Source organism: Bubalus bubalis, chromosome 4 (genome assembly GCF_019923935.1).
Source record: "Bubalus bubalis isolate 160015118507 breed Murrah chromosome 4, NDDB_SH_1, whole genome shotgun sequence".
Classification (NCBI taxonomy): Eukaryota; Metazoa; Chordata; class Mammalia; order Artiodactyla; family Bovidae; genus Bubalus; species Bubalus bubalis.
In genome coordinates, this window is record NC_059160.1 from 10,392,522 (window position 1) to 10,410,535 (window position 18,014).

Consider the following 18,014-nt stretch of genomic DNA (forward strand, 5'->3'; position numbering starts at 1 on the left):
GCTGCTGGGCCTGGAAGAGATCAAAGCCCTTGCGGGCCTGTCTCCTGTCTGTGCACCAAGCGGTGGGCTGGCTGAACTCCCAGGGCCCTTCCAGCTCGGACATTCCAAAACCCTGTGAAAGAGAATGAGTAATGGCCAGTTCTGGGTGGGGCTCATAATCTCTGCCCTCCAGAGACCCTGGGTGGGGAGGCTGGGAAGGGTCACTGGCGGGATGCCCGGCCTTGTGTGAGCCTGGAGCCCAGCCACCAGGGGGCTGGCAAGCAGGCAGCGGGTTCAGAAGGTTGTGGGCTAGAGGGAATAAAGCATGTGGGTAGGGAATACAATGAGATTCCCTTTGGCTCCAAGCCCTCCGTGGCATGCGGGCTGCATGCAGACCCAAGCTGCGGGCGCATGCAGGACCCGGGCAGGGAGACGTCCCCTCCCAGGCTGGGTGGGCAGGAGGCCAGCTCCACCTCCAGCCTGGCAGCCAGAAGGGTAGAATGGTGAAAAGCTACTGTCCCTTCTGGCTCTAAGGATGCGCACAGTAGAGAAAGGGAAGGGTGATTAGCTGAGGCCCAAGCGGGCACTGAGGGCCCTGTGGAACATTTTATGTGCTTGACCTCTGTCACTGTTATCCAGTCTGGAAAGAATTCTCACTACCCAGCATGCCCATTTCACAGATGAGGCCACTGAGGCTGGAAGAAGTTGTGACTCAATGGGGCCCCAGGTTGGTGAGACTTCAAGGAATGTACTCTGAGCCCCCACCCCAGGGCTGGGGGGAGCTGCTGCATGGCTGAGCCTTTGGGAATCTGTATACATCTCAGGCTGGATGATCTCTGTGAACCCTTCCATTCCAGACCCTCAGATACCCAGCCAGGGTCATCAAGAGGTGGAAGGGCCTAGGGGCTCTTGGTGAGGAGAGAGAACAGGGTGCAGGGCGTGAAGGGCCAGGAGGCCGCCCTCCTGGTGACCTTAACATACTGCAGGCTGCTTCACGAAGCTGAGATGACTAGCAGCCTCCGGCCTCCCACCCCGCAGCCCAAGGCTTTCTTTCCAGCAGGACAAGGAACCCCCTCAGGGTTCCCACTCTGGCCCTCACCCTCTAACCCCTCCACCCAGAAGCCAGGGTCTCTAGATGGCTGGACAGGCCAGGGAAGCTGCTCAGCCACCTGGGCAGCCCCCAGGACCCTACAGGGCCCTGCAGCAACCCCACTTCCCACCCCCTACCCCTCACCCCACCCCACCACAGCCCTCCTACCTCTCCAGGCTCATCCAAGATAGACATCCATCCCTTCTTGAAGTTTAGCAGATCGGGCTATGGGGAGAGGGGGTGGCAGGTGAGTCAGGCCCAGCGAGAACCAAAGGGGCTCATCCTACCTGCTCTAAGTCCTATAAGAGTCCTGGGAAGCCAGGAAGGAGGGTTGAGGACCCAGATAACCCCCCAAATCCAGGCAGGCTCCCAGCCACTGAAGCAGACTTGGTCCCTTTCCTGAACATCTGGCAACCTCTGAGAGGTGGGCTGGGTGACTGGCCGTCCACCACAGACCTCCAAGCTCCATCCCCCCGGCCAGCCTGCTTCCTCACCTGAGTGTGGAGGAGAGGGAGAGAGACTGGGGAGAGAACTCTGCCTGGAACAAGGAACCCTTACAGAGCTCAGAGGACAGGCCAGATCAGCAGGGCTGAGTGAACTGTCCAGTTCCTGTCACTGAGGCCCAGGCAGATAATGCCCTAATGATCTTACCCACCCCCAACCCACTAACCCTCCCGTGGTCCAACCAGCCCTGCCCTTCCTCATCTCCTGGAGACCCTGAAAGATGGAGCCAGGCCCAGGGTGTGGTCTGAGACCCCCTGAGCCCCCCCAGCTCTTGGAAGGGCTGGGGAGAGGGTACCTCAGTTCTGGCAAGTCCTACCTGCCAAGTGCTGCCCAGGGGGGCACGGCCCCGGAGTCTGGGGGCTCCCAGCTGTAGCATGTTCCATAGGGACCTGGAGCTAGGTCCCCCCCGCCTAGCCCCTAGAGGACAAAACTGCTCATCTGGGCATTTTCTCTGGCCAGGCCAATCCTCAGACCCTCCTGGCCTGCTGGGGAGACCTCTCTCTCTTGTCTAAGTCCCGGTCCCCCTGCTGTCTCAGCTCCTGCTCGCTGGTGGGCCAAGCTGGCCGGCAGGGAGGAGGCTGCCACCTGTTGCCATGGCTCTGAGCCCACCTATCAGCACCTGCATCACAGCTCCACCGGGCCAAGGTGTCTGGTTGCGTGGAGGGAGTGGGTGGCATGGCTCAGCAGGGTGGACGGTGACAACGGTTGGAAACCTGGAAACTGGAGCCACCTGACCTGGCCACCTGCCCTGACCCGCTTTCCTCTGAGGAAGCCCCATTTTCCTCTTCCTCCGGTGGAGGAAGAGGCCTGAGAAGGGCTTGGGCCAGCAGCCTGGACCTCCTGAGCCATCCCCAGCCATGGCCTTGGAACCAAGGCCCCTGGATCTCGGCAGGCTGGCGGCCCAACCCCTGCATCATGCCCCTCCCCGCAGACCTGTCTGACGGAAGGGACACGGGCTCTGCTCAGACCTGGGAAACCCCAGGCTGTGTACGCCCTGTCTGCTTTCTCTTCTTCCCCGCCCTGTTCCCCACGTGGGCCAGAAGCTGCCCAGGGCGGTTCCAAGCTCAGACTGAAGACCAATAGCCATGCTCAGGGCCACCAAGTCATCTGGGTCCATGTGCAGACAGGGGCCTCCCGTGGCCTCAGGGCCTGGCATGCTGTGACCCCAGGGGAAACCTGCTGATTAAATATCCACCCTCCTCTACCTCCCTGATCTAAATTCCTGTGCTTAGGGGGCCGTTCCCACCCCACCTCCTGGCAGCTGAGGAGCCAGGCTTTTTAGGATGGACCACAGAGCTGGCATCACTGTGCAGACCTGTGGAGAGCTCCCCAGGAAGGACCAGCTGACCACCCAGCCAATCAAGACAGCCAAGCTGGGGCTGGGAGAGTCATGGGCTTCCAGAGGCTGAGGAAGGGCAGGAATGACAGGGTGGGACCCCGAGGGCTGCCTGGGAAAAAGAGTGACCTTCCTAAGTCACATCCCCTCCCTGAGCCCAGACATTTGATGTGGCAAATGATGGGGGGTCCTGCCCTCCCCCAAGTTCCATGAGAGAAACTACACACAGAAACACTGGTACCCACACACTATGAGGTATGAGATGGGATGGTGACCTTGGGGAGAGAAGGCCACCAGTGTGAGTTTTTAAACCTGCTGGCGGGCGAGGTCCTGCGGTGACCTGGGAAGCCCCCAAGGGTCAAAAGGTCAGAGAACCTAACTCTCTGCCCCCTGTAACTTCACACATGGCTCCTCAGCCCCAGATACCTTCCCTCCACCTGCAGGAAGCTCCCTTTCCCCCTTTTTTCCCTTCCGGAGCACTGATAGCACCTCACAGCAGCCCTCCCTCCTTTGACCACAGGTCAACTGTGCCTCAAGCCAGCCTGGACCATGGACGCCGGCCCCTGTGCGCGCGCTCTGGCAGGGGACCCACTCCCAAAGACCTAGTGTCACAGGCCCGCCTCAAAGCCTCAGGCACGGCTTCAGAACAAGGTCCAGCTGCCTCAGGAGAGCACGAAAGCCTCAGCCTGGCCTCACCCCTGCTTAGGGGGCCCCACGGTTTACGTCATCACACTTCCTCTCTGATCCCCCACACACCAGGACTGGGGCCCTCCACACACACCTATGTCCTCTGCTTGAAACACAAGGCCTCCTCCACCTCCTTCACCCAGGCAGACCCCTTCTCATGCCTTGAGACGTGGCTTCATTGCCACCTCCGAGGCGCCTTTCCCAGTACACACCACACCAGATGACTTCCCAGGGCCTCTGTGGCATCTGTGATCGTCCTGAAGCCACTCACTTATCCCTCAAGGCTAGACCAGAGGCAACTCCATCAGGGACACGCGCTGTTCAACAACCGCCCCCCCCCCCCCACCACAAGATCTTAGGACTCAGGGGACATTCATACAAATTTCTTTCTTCCCTTCTTTCTTTTCATCTCTCTCTCTTATTTTTTTGAACCAGGCCCTGTTCTACACCAGGAAATCAGCGGTGAACAAGAGATACAGTCCCTGCCCTGGTGGAACTCTGGAGAGAGACAATAAACAAGTGAGCAGGTATATAATTTGATGCTAGGCAGCTGCTGAGGATGAAGCTCCAGGGGCAAGGCTGCACCCAGCTAAGGCAAAAGAAGGTGGAGCAGAGCCTGACTCCAGGCCCAGCTTCCTGAAGCCTCTAAGCATTTACACATTCATAGCACCTTTGCCACTTGCTCGTTCAGATTTCTGAGGCTGAAGTCAGGGAGATGGGGCCAGGAGAGAGGAAGAGGATGTGAAGAAGCAATGGGCAGGATACTAGCCTGGAGTGGGCTCAGGTCTGAGAGCAGCCAAGATGAATCCGGTAAACACTGTCAAAGGTCATTACAAGCCTCCTCTCTGCTCCATAACCTTTCGTGGCTCCCCAGTGCCCCTGGACAAGCCCAAGCTGCTCTTCCTGGCCTCTGAGGCCCTCCTTCCCAAATCCTTTTTCTATGTTTTCACCATTTCATTCCCCAAATACGGCCACCAGCCTTGGTCCACACTGTACCCGCCCCCGCCCCCGCCGCCACCCCGATCCCTCTCCATTTGACAAAGTCCTATAGTCCCAGGAAGTCATTTCCCTCGGGAAGCCTCTTCCCACCAGCAGGGATGGGCCCCCACATGCTGCTTCTGGCAGCCTTACCTGAGTTCAGCATGTGCTTCCCCAGGAAAGGCAACTATGTACATTTATCTGATCCTGAGACAAAACTAGGACAGACCAAGTTACAAATTCTGGCTCAGCCAGGGCCGGGCCGTGTCACCCAGGGCACGTAAGTTCACTACCTACAGTGTGAACTCATCGGTGTCCTCATGGGTTAGACCGGGAGTTACCATCAACCTGCAGGGATCCAAGCTGGTAATGTGACAGCACCCAGTTTCAGGGCCTGGCAGGCACCCCGTAGGCAATGCAACCACTCTCCACTAGCCTAAGGCGGGGATGGGGGGGTGGCGTGGAAGACACTGACTCAGCTCCTCCCCCCACATCCCTCTCTGCTCCCTGACAGGGGAGGGGAGGCTGCTGACAACAGGAAGGGCCAGCAGAGAGGTGGCAGGATGTGCAGAGGCTGAGGAAGTCCAGGCAGTGAGCAGGTCATCGCACTTAGGAGGCAGGGGCCCTGCGCACACCCACGCTGCTCAGCTGCCCCCAACTCTTCTCACCAGGCTGTCAGAGCCTCCCTAAGGCGCCTGCCAGAAACCAAAAGCAGTCCTGCCCCTCCCTTCCAGAACATCACAGTGAAGGGGCCAGAGTGACCTGGAAAAGGGCTACTCCTTCCCTTACACTCAGGATAACCTCTGGCAACTCACCGATGCCCCTCTCCAAGCCTCAGTTTATTACACTGTGGAAAGGGGCTATTGGTGAACTCAGCTATGAGACGCAATATGATAATTAAGGTACAAGTACTGATAGAGGTTGGGTATGGCTCATCCCCAAGAGAAAGACAAATCCCTGCCACCGTGTTCCTCACTCCCAATCGCTGGCCTGCCCCACCCAAGGTCCCAGAGCCACTGCGAAGTGGCAAGTCCGGGAAAGCACGGTATCCTGCTACTTCAGAAGTCCCAGGATGGGCTCCAGAGGCCTCTCTTCACCCAGCCAACCTGCGCCCAGCGCCCACACGGCGGACAGACTTCCCAGACCCGCACCAGCGAGACCCATTCCAACCAAGGGAGCGCCTCTCTCCAGCCCCCGGCGAGACCCAGACCCGGGCTAGGCCCATCTCCGCTCCTCCCGCGACCCAGAACCCTGGGAGACACTTAAAAATCTGGCGCAACTTGGGGGAGTCAGATCAGGTTTTTACTAAGGGGAGCTGGAGAAGAGAAGGGGAAAGGGCCACCCCGAATCTGTCCATGATTGGACCCGCAAAAGTTAGGGGGTGGTGCCTGAGAGCGAGAGTTCCCATCTTCTCGGGGTAGGGGTTGACCGGGCTCCTGGCTCGGAAAAGTGAGGCCGGGGGAAGGTGAGGCAGGACAGCCGGCCCGTGCGGCCGGGGTCGCCCTTCTTCCGGCCGAGACCTCTTCGCGCCTCCGGGAAGTGAGGAGGGGGTTGCCCAGAGGGGAGCGGCGCGGCTCTGGCTCCGGCTGTCGCTTTCCTCCCGGCCTGGGGGTGCAGAAGGGCTGCACCCCTAGCGGGGGGGAGCACTCACCGTCATGTCGGCACCCAGGGGCGGCAAGAGCAGGAGGCAGGAAGGTGGAAAGGGCTCTCGGGCCGGGCTCAGCGGAGCGGGAATCCCGCCGCCGCCGCCGCCGCCCCTCTCGGCCGCCAGCCGCCGCTCCTCCCGGCCCTTCCCTTCCCCGGCGCAGCCCCGGCCCCTTCCATCCGCCCATAAAACTTTTTTTTTTTTTTTTTTCAAACTTCCTGGGAGGATCCGGAATGGCCAATGGGCGGCGGGGTAGCCGGGACAAACAGCGGCGGGGGCCGCGGGCGGGCCAATGGGAGAGCGGGAAAGGCCCGGAGGCGGGGCCTCTTGCGACGGGACGGGCGAGCGGGGGCGGTCCCCGGCGCGGCGGATGGGGGCGGATGGGGGCCGATGGGGGCGGATGGGGGCGGAGGGGGCGGAGGCAGCGGAGGGCGGGTCGGGCTCTGGCCCCGGGGGCGCGCTGGGAGGAAGGAAGGGCCCAGCGTGCAGGTGACTCGGACCTGCCGCTGCGCGGGAGTGCGGGGTGGGGGCAGCGGGGTGTGGCACCCTCGTCGCCCAGCAACGGTTCCCCCGACCCAGTCGCCAGGCGCCAGACGGGAGCGATGGGTCTATTAGGGCTCTGCCCCTCGATTGGGTGACGACGCGGGCAAAGCACCCAACACTACCAACTCAGCGTGTCCCACTCGCCCAGCCTGGCTCATTACCTATGTAATGGACTTTCGTCCTTAACTACAGACCCGACAAGGGGGTGTCCTTGCCTCCATTTTACTAATGAGAAAATGAAAGCTCAGAGAGGTGAGCCAGCTTGCTCAAGATCACACAGAAAGAAGAGGCGGGGGTTCGTAACAAGTAAGAGTGGGCGCTAGTGGTAAAGACCCCGCTTGCCAATGCAGGAGATACAAGAGACTCGGGTTTCATCCCTGGGTTGGGGCGATCCCCTGGAGGAGGGCATGGCAACCCACTCCAGTATTCTTGCCTGGAGAATTCCCTAGAGGAGCCTGAAAGGTTACAGTCCATAGCGTCACAAAGAGCCAAGCAACTTAGCACAATCTAAGCGCAAAGTGAGTTCTGGAATCATAGGGCCTTCCCATTTAAATGCCCCCTCCTCACAGGGAGTCTTTCTCTGTTTAAGAACCTCATTTTGTGTTCTTGGGTGTGGACTATACCGTTTCTCTTTCCCAAAGCACTTGGTGGTTTTTAAGAGGTTCTTTGCCTGCAGGAGCTCCTCTAAGCCTACAGCTGAGGAGGGACTGTGATGGAATTTGTTGCTAAGTGCATGGAATGGCTTATGGAGCATTGTGACTCAAGCCCTGTGTTACCTTAAGCAAAGTACTTAACCTCTCTGTGCCTCAGCTTCATCTTCTGTAAAATGAGATGATGCTATGATCTCACAGGCTGCTGTAAGGATTAAGTGTTTATTTAAGTAAAGCACCTAGAACACCCCCTTTATCCCTAGTTAGTTCTCCTTAGGTAGGGGCATAGGGAGATTGGAATAATTACCATCTCAGTGATTCTGCCATCTCACTTTGGGGTTCAGAAATTATTTCTGTCATGATTATAATTACTATCCCCATTTCACAAATTAAAGAAGTGGAGGCCCAGGGAGCTGAAGTTCTCCCAGCATTTCCCACTGGAATTCTCTCCACCCTGAGAAATGAGACCACGGATAAGTCCTCCTAGACACTGGCATTCTGGCATTGCTGAGCAGTGTTCTCACCCTACCCCTGTACCTCACTCAGGCATTTATTTGGTCCTTGGGAGAGAGAGTGAACGGACAGAAGACCTCAGCTACCACCCTTGCCCAGTGGCATGGGCACTGGGCACCTGACAGCACCAGCCTCCTTGCTGGTTTCCTGGCCCCCCGGGACTCTCTTCCAGTACCCTCAACACAGTGATTAGAACACTCCCCTGCCCAGAGTTCTTCAACACTTCTCCACTGCTGAGAGGTACATTCTTGTGCCAGCAGTCAGTGCTCCTTATCGTATGGCCCCTGCCTGCTGTCCTTCATCATTAGACACACACACGTTTCACGTGCTAGGGCTGCACAAGCACCAGGACGTCCCAGAATAAGCCAGGTCCCCTGTGCCTCCCTCATGGCACATGTTGTTCTGTGCTGTGTCTGGAACACTTCCCTTCCTGTCCTCTTATGCCCCAACACACACACACTCACTCTCTCCCTCCCCTCCCTCCAAATGTTTGTTTGCCTGGAAAATTCCTCCTCACCCTTCAAGTCTCAGTCCAAAGGAAGCCAGAGTGCCCCCAGCACAGACTGAGAATCTCCGTGTCCAAAGCTCCCTGCATCTGTATACTCTACAACTCAAGTGATGACCACACTGTGTCCTGACCAGTTCTATGTCAGTGTCCTTACAAACTGTGAGCTCCCTGTGGGCAGGAAGAGTGGTTTTCGTCTATATCATGTAAAGCCCAGGGCCTCAGCCCATATCAGGTTTTTCACAAATGTTGGTCCAGTGACTGAATGCACAACGGCAACTTGCCCTGGTAAGAGGGATGGTACAGCTTTAGGGACCCAGGAGTGACTTCTTAAACAGAACTTTGGGGTTATCCAGTTTCAGACCATTCTTCTATTGAGGATAACAATACGAGGCTCAGAGAAGGGAGACAATGGCCTAAAGCCACACCAGTTAGGAGCAGAGACAGAACTCAAGCCTTAGGTTTCCTGGCTCTTGACCTTGGACTAATTTCACTATCCAGCCTGAGAGATGTTTAATGCTGCTCTGAGTAACTGTCCGGGTGGTTCCACTAGCAGTTCTGTCTCTCAGCTCCTGATTTTCCTCACCCCTGGATGAGAGAAGAGCTGCCAGTTCGTTGAGCCTCAATTGCCGTATCTGTCCAATGGGGAAAATCTGCGGAGCCTCTCGGGGCTGCAAGGACTCTGCAAGGAGACACGGATGCACGGAGGTGGTGGGGACAGGGTGGGCTCTGAGGTTGGCTAGAGCAGGCTTCAAATCCTAGCTCTCCCCTATGTGTGACCTAGAATGAGTGAGTTTCATTCCTTCATCTATGAAATGGACAATGTGAACCATACCTGTTACACCCAAGGGCGAGGATTCAATGCAATTAGGTGTGCCACTCACTGAACACAGAGCCGAGCACAGAGTAGGTGCACAATAAATGCTGGTTATCATCACCAGCAGCAGCATCCCAGAGTCCATTTCCGCATTTCTCTTCCCCTGCTCTCCCACCAAGGACTTACCTGCTCCCTCCTGCTGAACTACTCTGTGTTAGTGACCTTTAGTTGGGCTGATAAGGTAATTCCCGCCCCTTAAAGATACCACCCTGCCTAGATAACCGTGTTTGCTTGGTTATCCTTGTGCCTTAACCCCCATAGAGCAGAGAGGAAATGAAGAAGTGGATGGGGGACTTCCCCAGTGGTCCAGTAGTTATGACTCCACACTTCCCCTGCAGGGGGCAGAGGTTTGATCCCTGGTTGGGGAACTAAGATCCCACATGCCATGTGGCCAAAAAATAAACAAAAATAAATAAACTGAGCCAAGATATATATATTTTAAATACTAAAAAGAAGAAGCAGATGGGAAAGTTAGTGTTTGGACACTGCCCCCCACCCCACCCCCTCACACCTCTGTACATCCTGATCTCTCTGAGCCAGTCCTCCCTGCAGCCCTGATCATCGGCATATATATATTATTTTCCCATTAGACAGATGTGGCAACTGAGGCTTCGTGAGTTTGGCTGCAGCCATGCTCTCATCAAGAAATGAGGAAAATCAGCAAGCGGCTGGTTCCTCTAAACCCTAGCCATGCACCCTTGGGCAAGTCCACCTCACCTCCCTGAGTTTACACTGTGTCTAATTACAGCATCTAGTGTGCACAGCTTCGGAGAAGGCAATGGCACCCCACTCCAGCACTCCTGCCTGGAAAATCCCATGGATGGAGGAGCCTGGTAGGCTGCAGTCCATGGGGTCGCTAAGTCGGACACAACTGAGCAACTTCACTTTCACTTTTCACTTTCATGCATTGGAGAAGGAAATGGCAACCCACTCCAGTGTTCTTGCCTGGAGAATCCCAGGGACGGGGGAGCCTGGTGGGCTGCCATCTATGGGGTCACACAGAGTCAGACACGACTGAAGTGACTTAGCAGCAGCAGCAGCAATGTGCCCAGCTTAGAGCTAGACCCCCAGCTTATCAGAGTACAAGAACCAGCCTGTCACTGAGAGAAGAGAGCCCATAAGCCGGCCTGTGGCCCCTGGAGGTGGCCAGGCCTGCTCCCTCCACCGTGATGCAGGGGCCAGAGAGAGCAAGTCTCAGCTGCCTCCCCTCCCCTCTCCTTGCTCTTGAGGAAACCCCAAACCAGAGGCCTGAGTGTTTACAGACCTCTCTGGGTAGAGGATGGGTTACGTAATGCCAGATGTTTGTGCAACTGGCTCAGGCCCAGGTCTGAGACACACTTTGCAATCCCAGAGCCCCTCGCAGGCCCTCTCTCCCTCTCCCCCTCCCCCCCTCCCAGCCTGGCTCCCCTTGGCCTATATGCTGATTGGGAGCTTCAGCTGTGTGGATTATTCCATCACCCTTCACCCTGCAAGCTGAAAGCGGCTCCAGCCCAGTCCTGCAGGTGGGACAGGCCCCTCACCGCAGAGACCAAGGGAGCTCAGGGCTCTGCTTCCAGCTCTCCTTTCTCAAGTGCGGGTCCCACATCTCTCCCTCTCAGCCCCTACTGGTTTTCCTTTGCCTAACACCAGCCTCCTCCCTCCCCTCCCCCCCCCTCTCTCCCACCCTCACCCCTCCCACCCCACTGGAGCCAGCCTACCCTTTGCCACCTGAGGACCCCCAGAGACAGCAGGAACGGATTGAACAGCGTGGGACGGTCCCCGGGCATCCGCCATGAGGTCACCAGTCGGCCCTTGAGTGGGCTCCCAGCCTTGCCCTCCGCTGGCCTCTTGTCTGCCTGTCAAACAGGGTCCAGTGTTGGCCCCCAGGTCCCTTTGGTGGGATGGGGGAGTCCCTGGTGACAGCCTCCCCTGCCCATGCTGCCATGCCCACCTCAAAGGCCCAGAGTTGCCATCTTCCTCCATCCCAGAACTGCCGAGAAAAGAGCTTGTGAACTCATTCACCCGTGAGGTATTGGTTGGCAGGGTTCTGGGGGCTCAGCACCCTTGGGAATGTGCACTTCTCCACCCTCAAATTGGACCCCAGGGAGCCAGCGGGAGGGGAATGCAGACCACAGATGTGTGTTCAGCCCGCATAGGGTTTTCAGATTATTTTGCATTAGGTTCCAGTGTTAATCAAGAGGTTAACACATAACTACATATTTCCAGCTTCTCTTGAAATATCTAAAGATGGAGAAACTCTGGGTCCCTCTTCCCCATGGCAACAATCCTCTGGAGCCAAGGAGTCACCCAAGTGTCCCCTAACCCCGAGTCCCCCATCTGCCTACTCTCCTCACCTTTGTGAAAGGAATGAGTCCCAGACATCTACAGTCATACCCAGCAGAGCCCCCAAGTGCACCCGCTTTGGAGTCATCCTTGTTTGGGGATTCCCTAGTGGCTCAGCTGGTAAAGAATCCACTGGCAATGCAGGAGACCTGGGTTCGATCGCTGGGTTGGGAAGATCCCCTGGAGAAGGGAATGGCTACCCACTCCAATATTCTGGCCTGGAGAATTCCATGGACTGTATAGTCCATGGGGGTCTCAAAGAGTTGGACACGACTGAGCGACTTTCACCTTCACTTGTTGGGGAAACTGAGGCCCCCGTGAAGCAGAGGCATTTGCCCAAAGTCACAGAGGAGGTTACTGGCACAGGCAGGACAGAACCCAGGTGTCCCAAGTCCCCAGCATCCAGAGATTCTCTGGATGTGGGGCATGAAGCATCAAAGCACATGTCCAGAGGACGCTGGGGGGAAGGACGGCCCCGACCCTGCACCACATCCCCGTCACAGCCCTGACCACTAGACCGTAGGCTCCATGATGGCACTCCAGTTCACCTCTGGCCCACACACAGGCATATAGAAGGTGCTCACTAAGTATGCAAGCGAATGAATGAAAGAATGAGGCAGTTGTCATTCTGTCCAGTCTACGCTTTCTGGGGGTGGACTGAGAGATTTTCTGGGTTGCTGGGGCAGGCCCATTTCATGGAGCCTAAAGGGAGACCACTGTATTTCTATTTCCTCTTTGTTCACAAAACTCCGGCCCCAGGAAATGTGAAGAAATAACACAGAAAGAAGAAGAGCAAAGCTGCCAGAGTCCCTGGGAGAACTGGAAGCACCTTTAGTGACCAGTCCCCATCACCTCCCATTTCACAGATGGCCCACTCAGCAGTTAGCATGCTGCTTCTACTCTGCAAGGCCATGAAGGCAATCAGGGCAGAGCTGGGAAGCGGTGTTGCGGGGGGAGCAGGGAGAGGCCTGGGTGGGGAGTTCTGAGTCCCGGGTCCTAATTTGAGCCCCGCCACCGGTGGGCTATATGATCCAGGATGACTGCCCTGCCCCTCGTTTCCTCCTCTGCCCAACAGTCAGGGGTCGGGCAGAATCCCCCCAGCTCAGACAAGGAGCAAGGCCAGACAGACACCCCCTCACCCCGTCACACCCGGCTTTTCAGGAGCCAGCATGAGAAACAGCAGAACAACAGGATTAGAGAAGCACTGGCCCCAAGCAGCCTGGTCTCCCTCTCCCGCCTCCCGCTGCCCCAGGCCCTCGGCTCTGACCTCACCTCTCTGGAGGCTGAGGGTGATGAAAACAGTCTGTTTGGCAGGTCCTGGGGAGGGGCGGGGCAGAGCATGTGCTCCAGCTGCAGCCAGGCTTCCCAGCAGCCTTGGCGGGTCCCACCACTTGCATACATCTCTCCTGCCCGGGACCCTGGAGATCCTCCAGGCCCAGCTGACTTCTGTACCTCTCTGGCCCTCTTCAGCGCCTCTCTGGCTCCAGCTCCTGGAAACCTACCCTTTCTCCCAGGGTGGCCAGCCCTTCAGACCCAGGAGGACCTTGCCTTCCGAGACTATCAGAGTCAAACTGCCATTTGCCCAGGGAAGGGCAGTGACCCTTTCAGGGCATCCTAGCAAGACGAAAGTGGAGCCCTGGGCTTCTGACCCCAGGACTGTCCAACCACCCAGGTCTCCAAGCCAGAAGGTAGCCCTGCTGCCCAGCTCCTCTAGAGCGCCTCTTCTCAGTGACCCCATGACAGAGCCAGCCTTGGTCTGGATGACTCCAGAGCTCATCTCAGGACCTCAGCCCACCTCCTACCTGATTTCCCTTCCCTTCCCCTCCCTATGACCCACACCCATGACCCAATGACCCAACTACCGAATCGGCCTCCTTCTGATCAGTCAGTGAGTCTTGGCCTCTGCTTTGTTCGGGTTCCTCAGGCTCCTTTGATTGGAACTGGAGATAAGAAGGAACATAGCTTCGATTAGGGTATTTCCCTTCCCAGGTTCTATCCATCTATCCAACTTCTTTTCCATCCATTCATCATCCATCCATCTAACGTCCATCTAGAATCCAACATCAATTGGTCCATATATCCATCCACCATCTAAAATCTACCCTACATCATCTACCTACTCATCTATCCAACATCTATTATCCCAATATATCCATCCTCAATTAACTCATCATCTATTCATCCATCCTATATCCATGTATCCTTCCTTAATCCATCCAACATCCATCTACCCATCCTGCCAACATCCATTCACCATCTATCATGCATATTCTACAACATTTACCCATCCATGCGATACCTATCCAGCACCCATCATCTGTTCCATTTATCACCCATCCATCCATCCACCCACCCATCTGTCATCCATCTGACATCTCTTTCTCATTTGTCCAGCACATATCATTTATCCATTACCCTTTCACACATCTGTCATCTGTCATTCATTCATCATCTACCCACTGACCTACCCACCCCCAATCTGTTTCTTGGCCCTCAAGCATCCATATATTCATGGTCAACCAGCCACTGAGCTGAGCTCCTCCTTTGTGTCAGGCCCTGGGCTAGGGGCTGGGGGTATGGAGATAAAGTAGGTGCAGCTCCTGCCCGCAAGGAGCTCATGTGTTTTAAGGGAAAATGGCAACAACTGAGCATGACTCAATGAAGAGTAGCAGAACTACCAAGCCCAGAAAGGAAACATCACCAGCCCAGGGGTGGGGTGAGTATTCAGGAAAAGCATCTCAGACAGAGCACCTGATCTGAGACTTGAACAAGGAACATACACGTACATACACACAATGGAATATTACTCGGCCATTAAAAAAGAATGAAATAACGCCACTTACAACAACGTGGATAGAGCTAGTCATTATCATACTAGGCAAAGTAGGTCATAAAGAGAAAGACAGATAATACATGATATCGTTTATATGTGGAATCTAAAGTATGACACAAATGAACATATCTGCAAAACAGACTCACAGGCATGATTTGTGGTTGCCAAGGGGAGGGGGGGTGGGGAGGGAAGGATTGGGAGTTTGGAATTAGCAGATGCAAGTTATTATATATAGAATAAACAACAAAGTCCTACTGTATAACACAAAAAAACTGTATTGAATATCTTTTGATAAGCCAGAATGGAAAAGAATATGAATATATATATATATAGGGAGGGCTTCCCTGATGGCTCAATGGTAAAGAATCTACTGCCAATGCAGGAGACATGGATCGATCCCTGATCTAGGAAGATCCCACATGCTGCAGAGCAACTAAGCCCGTGTACCACAACTGCTGGGCTTGTGCTCTAGAGCCCGGGAGCCACAACTTCTGAGCCCACATGCTGAAACTACTGAAGCCCACATGTCCTGGAGCCCATGTTCCACAAGAGATGCCACCGTGATAAGAAGCCTGCACACTGCAACTAGGGACTAGCCCCCACTCTCTGCAACTAGAGAAAAGTCCATGCAGCAACAAAGCCTCAGCACAGCCAAAAAAAAAAAAGAAAGAAAAATTATTTTTTAAGTGAGTTGTTTGTTTTTTAAAAAGAGTATAACTATGTCACTTTGTTGTACAGTAGAAATTAACACAACACTGTAAAACAGCTATAAAAAAACAAACAAGCAACCTTGGGCTTTGGAGTCAATACTTTGGTCCCATTTCTCTCGCCTTATACATGAGCTTCCCTGGTGGCTCAGACAATGAAGAATCCACCTGCAGTGCGGGAGACCTGGGTTCAATCCCTGGGTCGGGAAGAACCCCTGGAGGAGGGCATGGCAACCCACTCCAGTATTCTTGCCTGGAGAATCCACATGGACAGAGGAGCCTGGCAGGCTACAGTCCATGGAGTCACAAATCGTCGAACACAACTGAGCAACTAAGCACATATATGTGTGACCCACGGCAAACACTGAATGCGTCTGGGCACTGTATCTATCTGAGGCACGTATGGAAAAGTGTGTAAAGCCCCCAGCCCAGGTCCCAACACACCGTGAACCATCCCCTGTCGTCCATGGGGGAGGCAGCATGGGGCTGCACATCATGGAGATGAGGAGAGTATGGATGAAGGAGCAGGAACCTCCACATTGCCCCAGTGGTGCCTGTCAGGGGAGCAGTTGGTCCCACACTACCAAAGGCCAGGACCAAGAGAAGCTGGGTGTCAAAATATGCTGTGTCCCTGGTGAGCTGAGGCCAGGTTGCAGGGTTCTGGTCTCTAGGACCCTTCCCATCTTCAAATAAACGCTCGGGGCAGCACTGACTCTGTGACCCTGCCCCTGGGCCAAAGAGATCAAGCAGGGACTTCGTGGGCATCTACTATGTGCCAGGCACTGGGCCTGCTTTCCATACAGGCCCCCATTGAAGCAGCTGTCTCAGCAGTGAGCTCAGACCAATAAGCATTTATACAACTCCTTCCCTGTGCCTGAAAGGCACTGCAGGGGCCAGAGAGGGGTAAGTGAAGCCGTCCTGGATTTTAAGGAACTTGGAATACTGCCGTGGGGAGGGGACGTGACCACATTGGCTGCATTCCCAGACAAGGCCAGGTAGAGGCCACCAGAAAGCAACACAAACCAAGTATCGTAGGGCCAGAAGGGGAGAAGGCCCTGGTCAGTGCATCTTGTGGGAGGCCTCAGGCTGATCTGCACAGAGCAGACCTGCGGTCCACCCCTACCCTAAGCCCTTACTAGCTGTGTGATCTTGGGTGAGTGGCTTAACCTCTCTGTGTCTCAGACTCCCTATCTGTAAATATTGCCTTTCTCATCAGACTGCCGCGGAGAGTAAATGAGGAAAATACCATAAAACATTCAGATCAAGATTTAGCACCTAGTAAATGCTCAAAGAAAGGGCTGGGTATTATCACTGCAGTTTGGTGGTAGGGATAGGTTTTCGTCAGGAGAGAGACGGTGTGCAGGAGCTGAGGGGTGACCTTTCGGGAGACTTGTGTCAGGTGGGGCTGACTTTCAGGCTGTCCCTTGGAAATGAGACTGACTTACCTCCCGCTGTGGCAAGCTGGGGTCCTCTGGAGGGCTCCTGCTCCCCAACTGGCTCGTCTCCTCCAGATCAGTCATAGCTGAGGACGCTGGTCCGCTTGTCACTTTGGTCTTTGGCCACTGGATGGAGATGCTTGTGGGGCTGGACAGCTGAGCGGAGCTCTGGGGCCACTGCCCGGGGTCGTATCCATTGACTAGGGCAGCCCCTGCTCTTCCTTCAGGCTGGCTGTGTCGGTCTTGCTCCAGCTCCAGGGTACCCTTAGTGCCTGGGGAAGCCTGGCCAGGGCCAACCCAGTGTCCCGCTGGGTCCTTGTGGAGCAACTGGGCCTGCAGGAGCTCCAGGAGGCCCTCCCAGTCCAGCCTTGGAAGACGGGAGGTGAGTGTCGGCTCCTCTGAGCGGCTCCATGTCCCCTCCCTGGGTACCCCAAGAAGGCTCACCAGGTCCCTCCAGTCAAACTCAGGTCGCCTCTCGGAGCCGTGCAAGTGTGGGCAGGCTCCCTCGGTGCCCCTGCCAATGGCTGGTAATGTCTCAGGCCTCTGGGATTTCGAGAACTCCCCTGGGCCTGCCCTGGAGTTCTCCGGGGGGGTCACAGGCTGGCGAGGACTGGACAGCTCCTGTAGGCTACCCCAGCCCCGCTGAGCTGACCTGTCCAGGGGCTCCTCCCAGGTCTCTGACTGCCACCTGTGGCCAGAGAGGCCATCTAGCAGGCTCCAGCTCTCAGACTCCCTGGGAAGGCCCCTCCACATTCCCTCTGGGGCTCTGGCAGCCCCCCGGCTGGACTCCCCAAGTCCTTGCCAGCCTCCCAGGCCTGGGCCCTCCTCCTGGCTGCGCCAGCCTCTCTCCAGGCATCTGTGCGGGCCCCGGGATCCTGGTGGCTCCTCCTGACTCCGCCACCCTCCCAGGGGCTGTCTTGGGCCTGCCAGGCCACGTTCCAGGGGTCTCTGTGTCCGCTGTTCCCTCTCAGGAGTTCTGGCTGATGTCCTCGGGGGCGGTGAGGACCCCTGAAGCCACCGGTCCCCCTCAGACCGCCTCTCGGGGCTCCTGGGATGAGGGGCTTCTGTGCGGCTACGTCGGGCTGGTTCTGCCTGCTTCACAGGGGACTTGGTTACCTGAGGATGAGGTGAAGGGGTGGGTGAGGCTCCAGGCCCCTGGATGGGTGGGGTCTGTCTAGGAGGACAGGCAGCTGGGGTCCCAGCCAGGCCTCAGGGGAGTTGCAAGCTCTCTCTTCACAGCAGGCTGGATTAAAGCAGGTCAGAGAGTACCTAGGGCCCCTGAAATCCCTTCCTGAGGGTGTCAGCCCTTCCCTCTCTCCCACCTTCCTCACTTCCAAAAAGAAGAGCTGCTCACTTTCCAGTTTCCCCCACCACCCCTCCACCCAAGATACTGATTCCAACCTGGGCTC

General features: G+C 56.2%; 1 protein-coding gene across 2 annotated transcripts in view; it reads right to left on the reverse strand.

Moving 5' to 3' along the window:
* The window catches only part of LOC102390374 (TRIO and F-actin binding protein), a 58,486-nt gene that overhangs the window by 18,287 nt on the left and 22,185 nt on the right, over nt 1–18,014 (reverse strand). The window contains exons 8-11 of one of the 2 annotated variants that reach the window (XM_045165244.1): nt 16,641–17,721; nt 13,492–13,577; nt 11,005–11,142; nt 1,238–1,294 (exon numbers count right to left, since the gene is read on the reverse strand). In XM_045165244.1, coding sequence (XP_045021179.1) covers nt 1,238–1,294; nt 11,005–11,142; nt 13,492–13,577; nt 16,641–17,721 — 1,362 coding nt within the window. Of the gene's footprint in view, nt 1–1,237; nt 1,295–6,225; nt 6,412–11,004; nt 11,143–13,491; nt 13,578–16,640; nt 17,722–18,014 lie in introns of those variants that run through there. The other variant, XM_045165243.1, reaches the window with a different exon arrangement.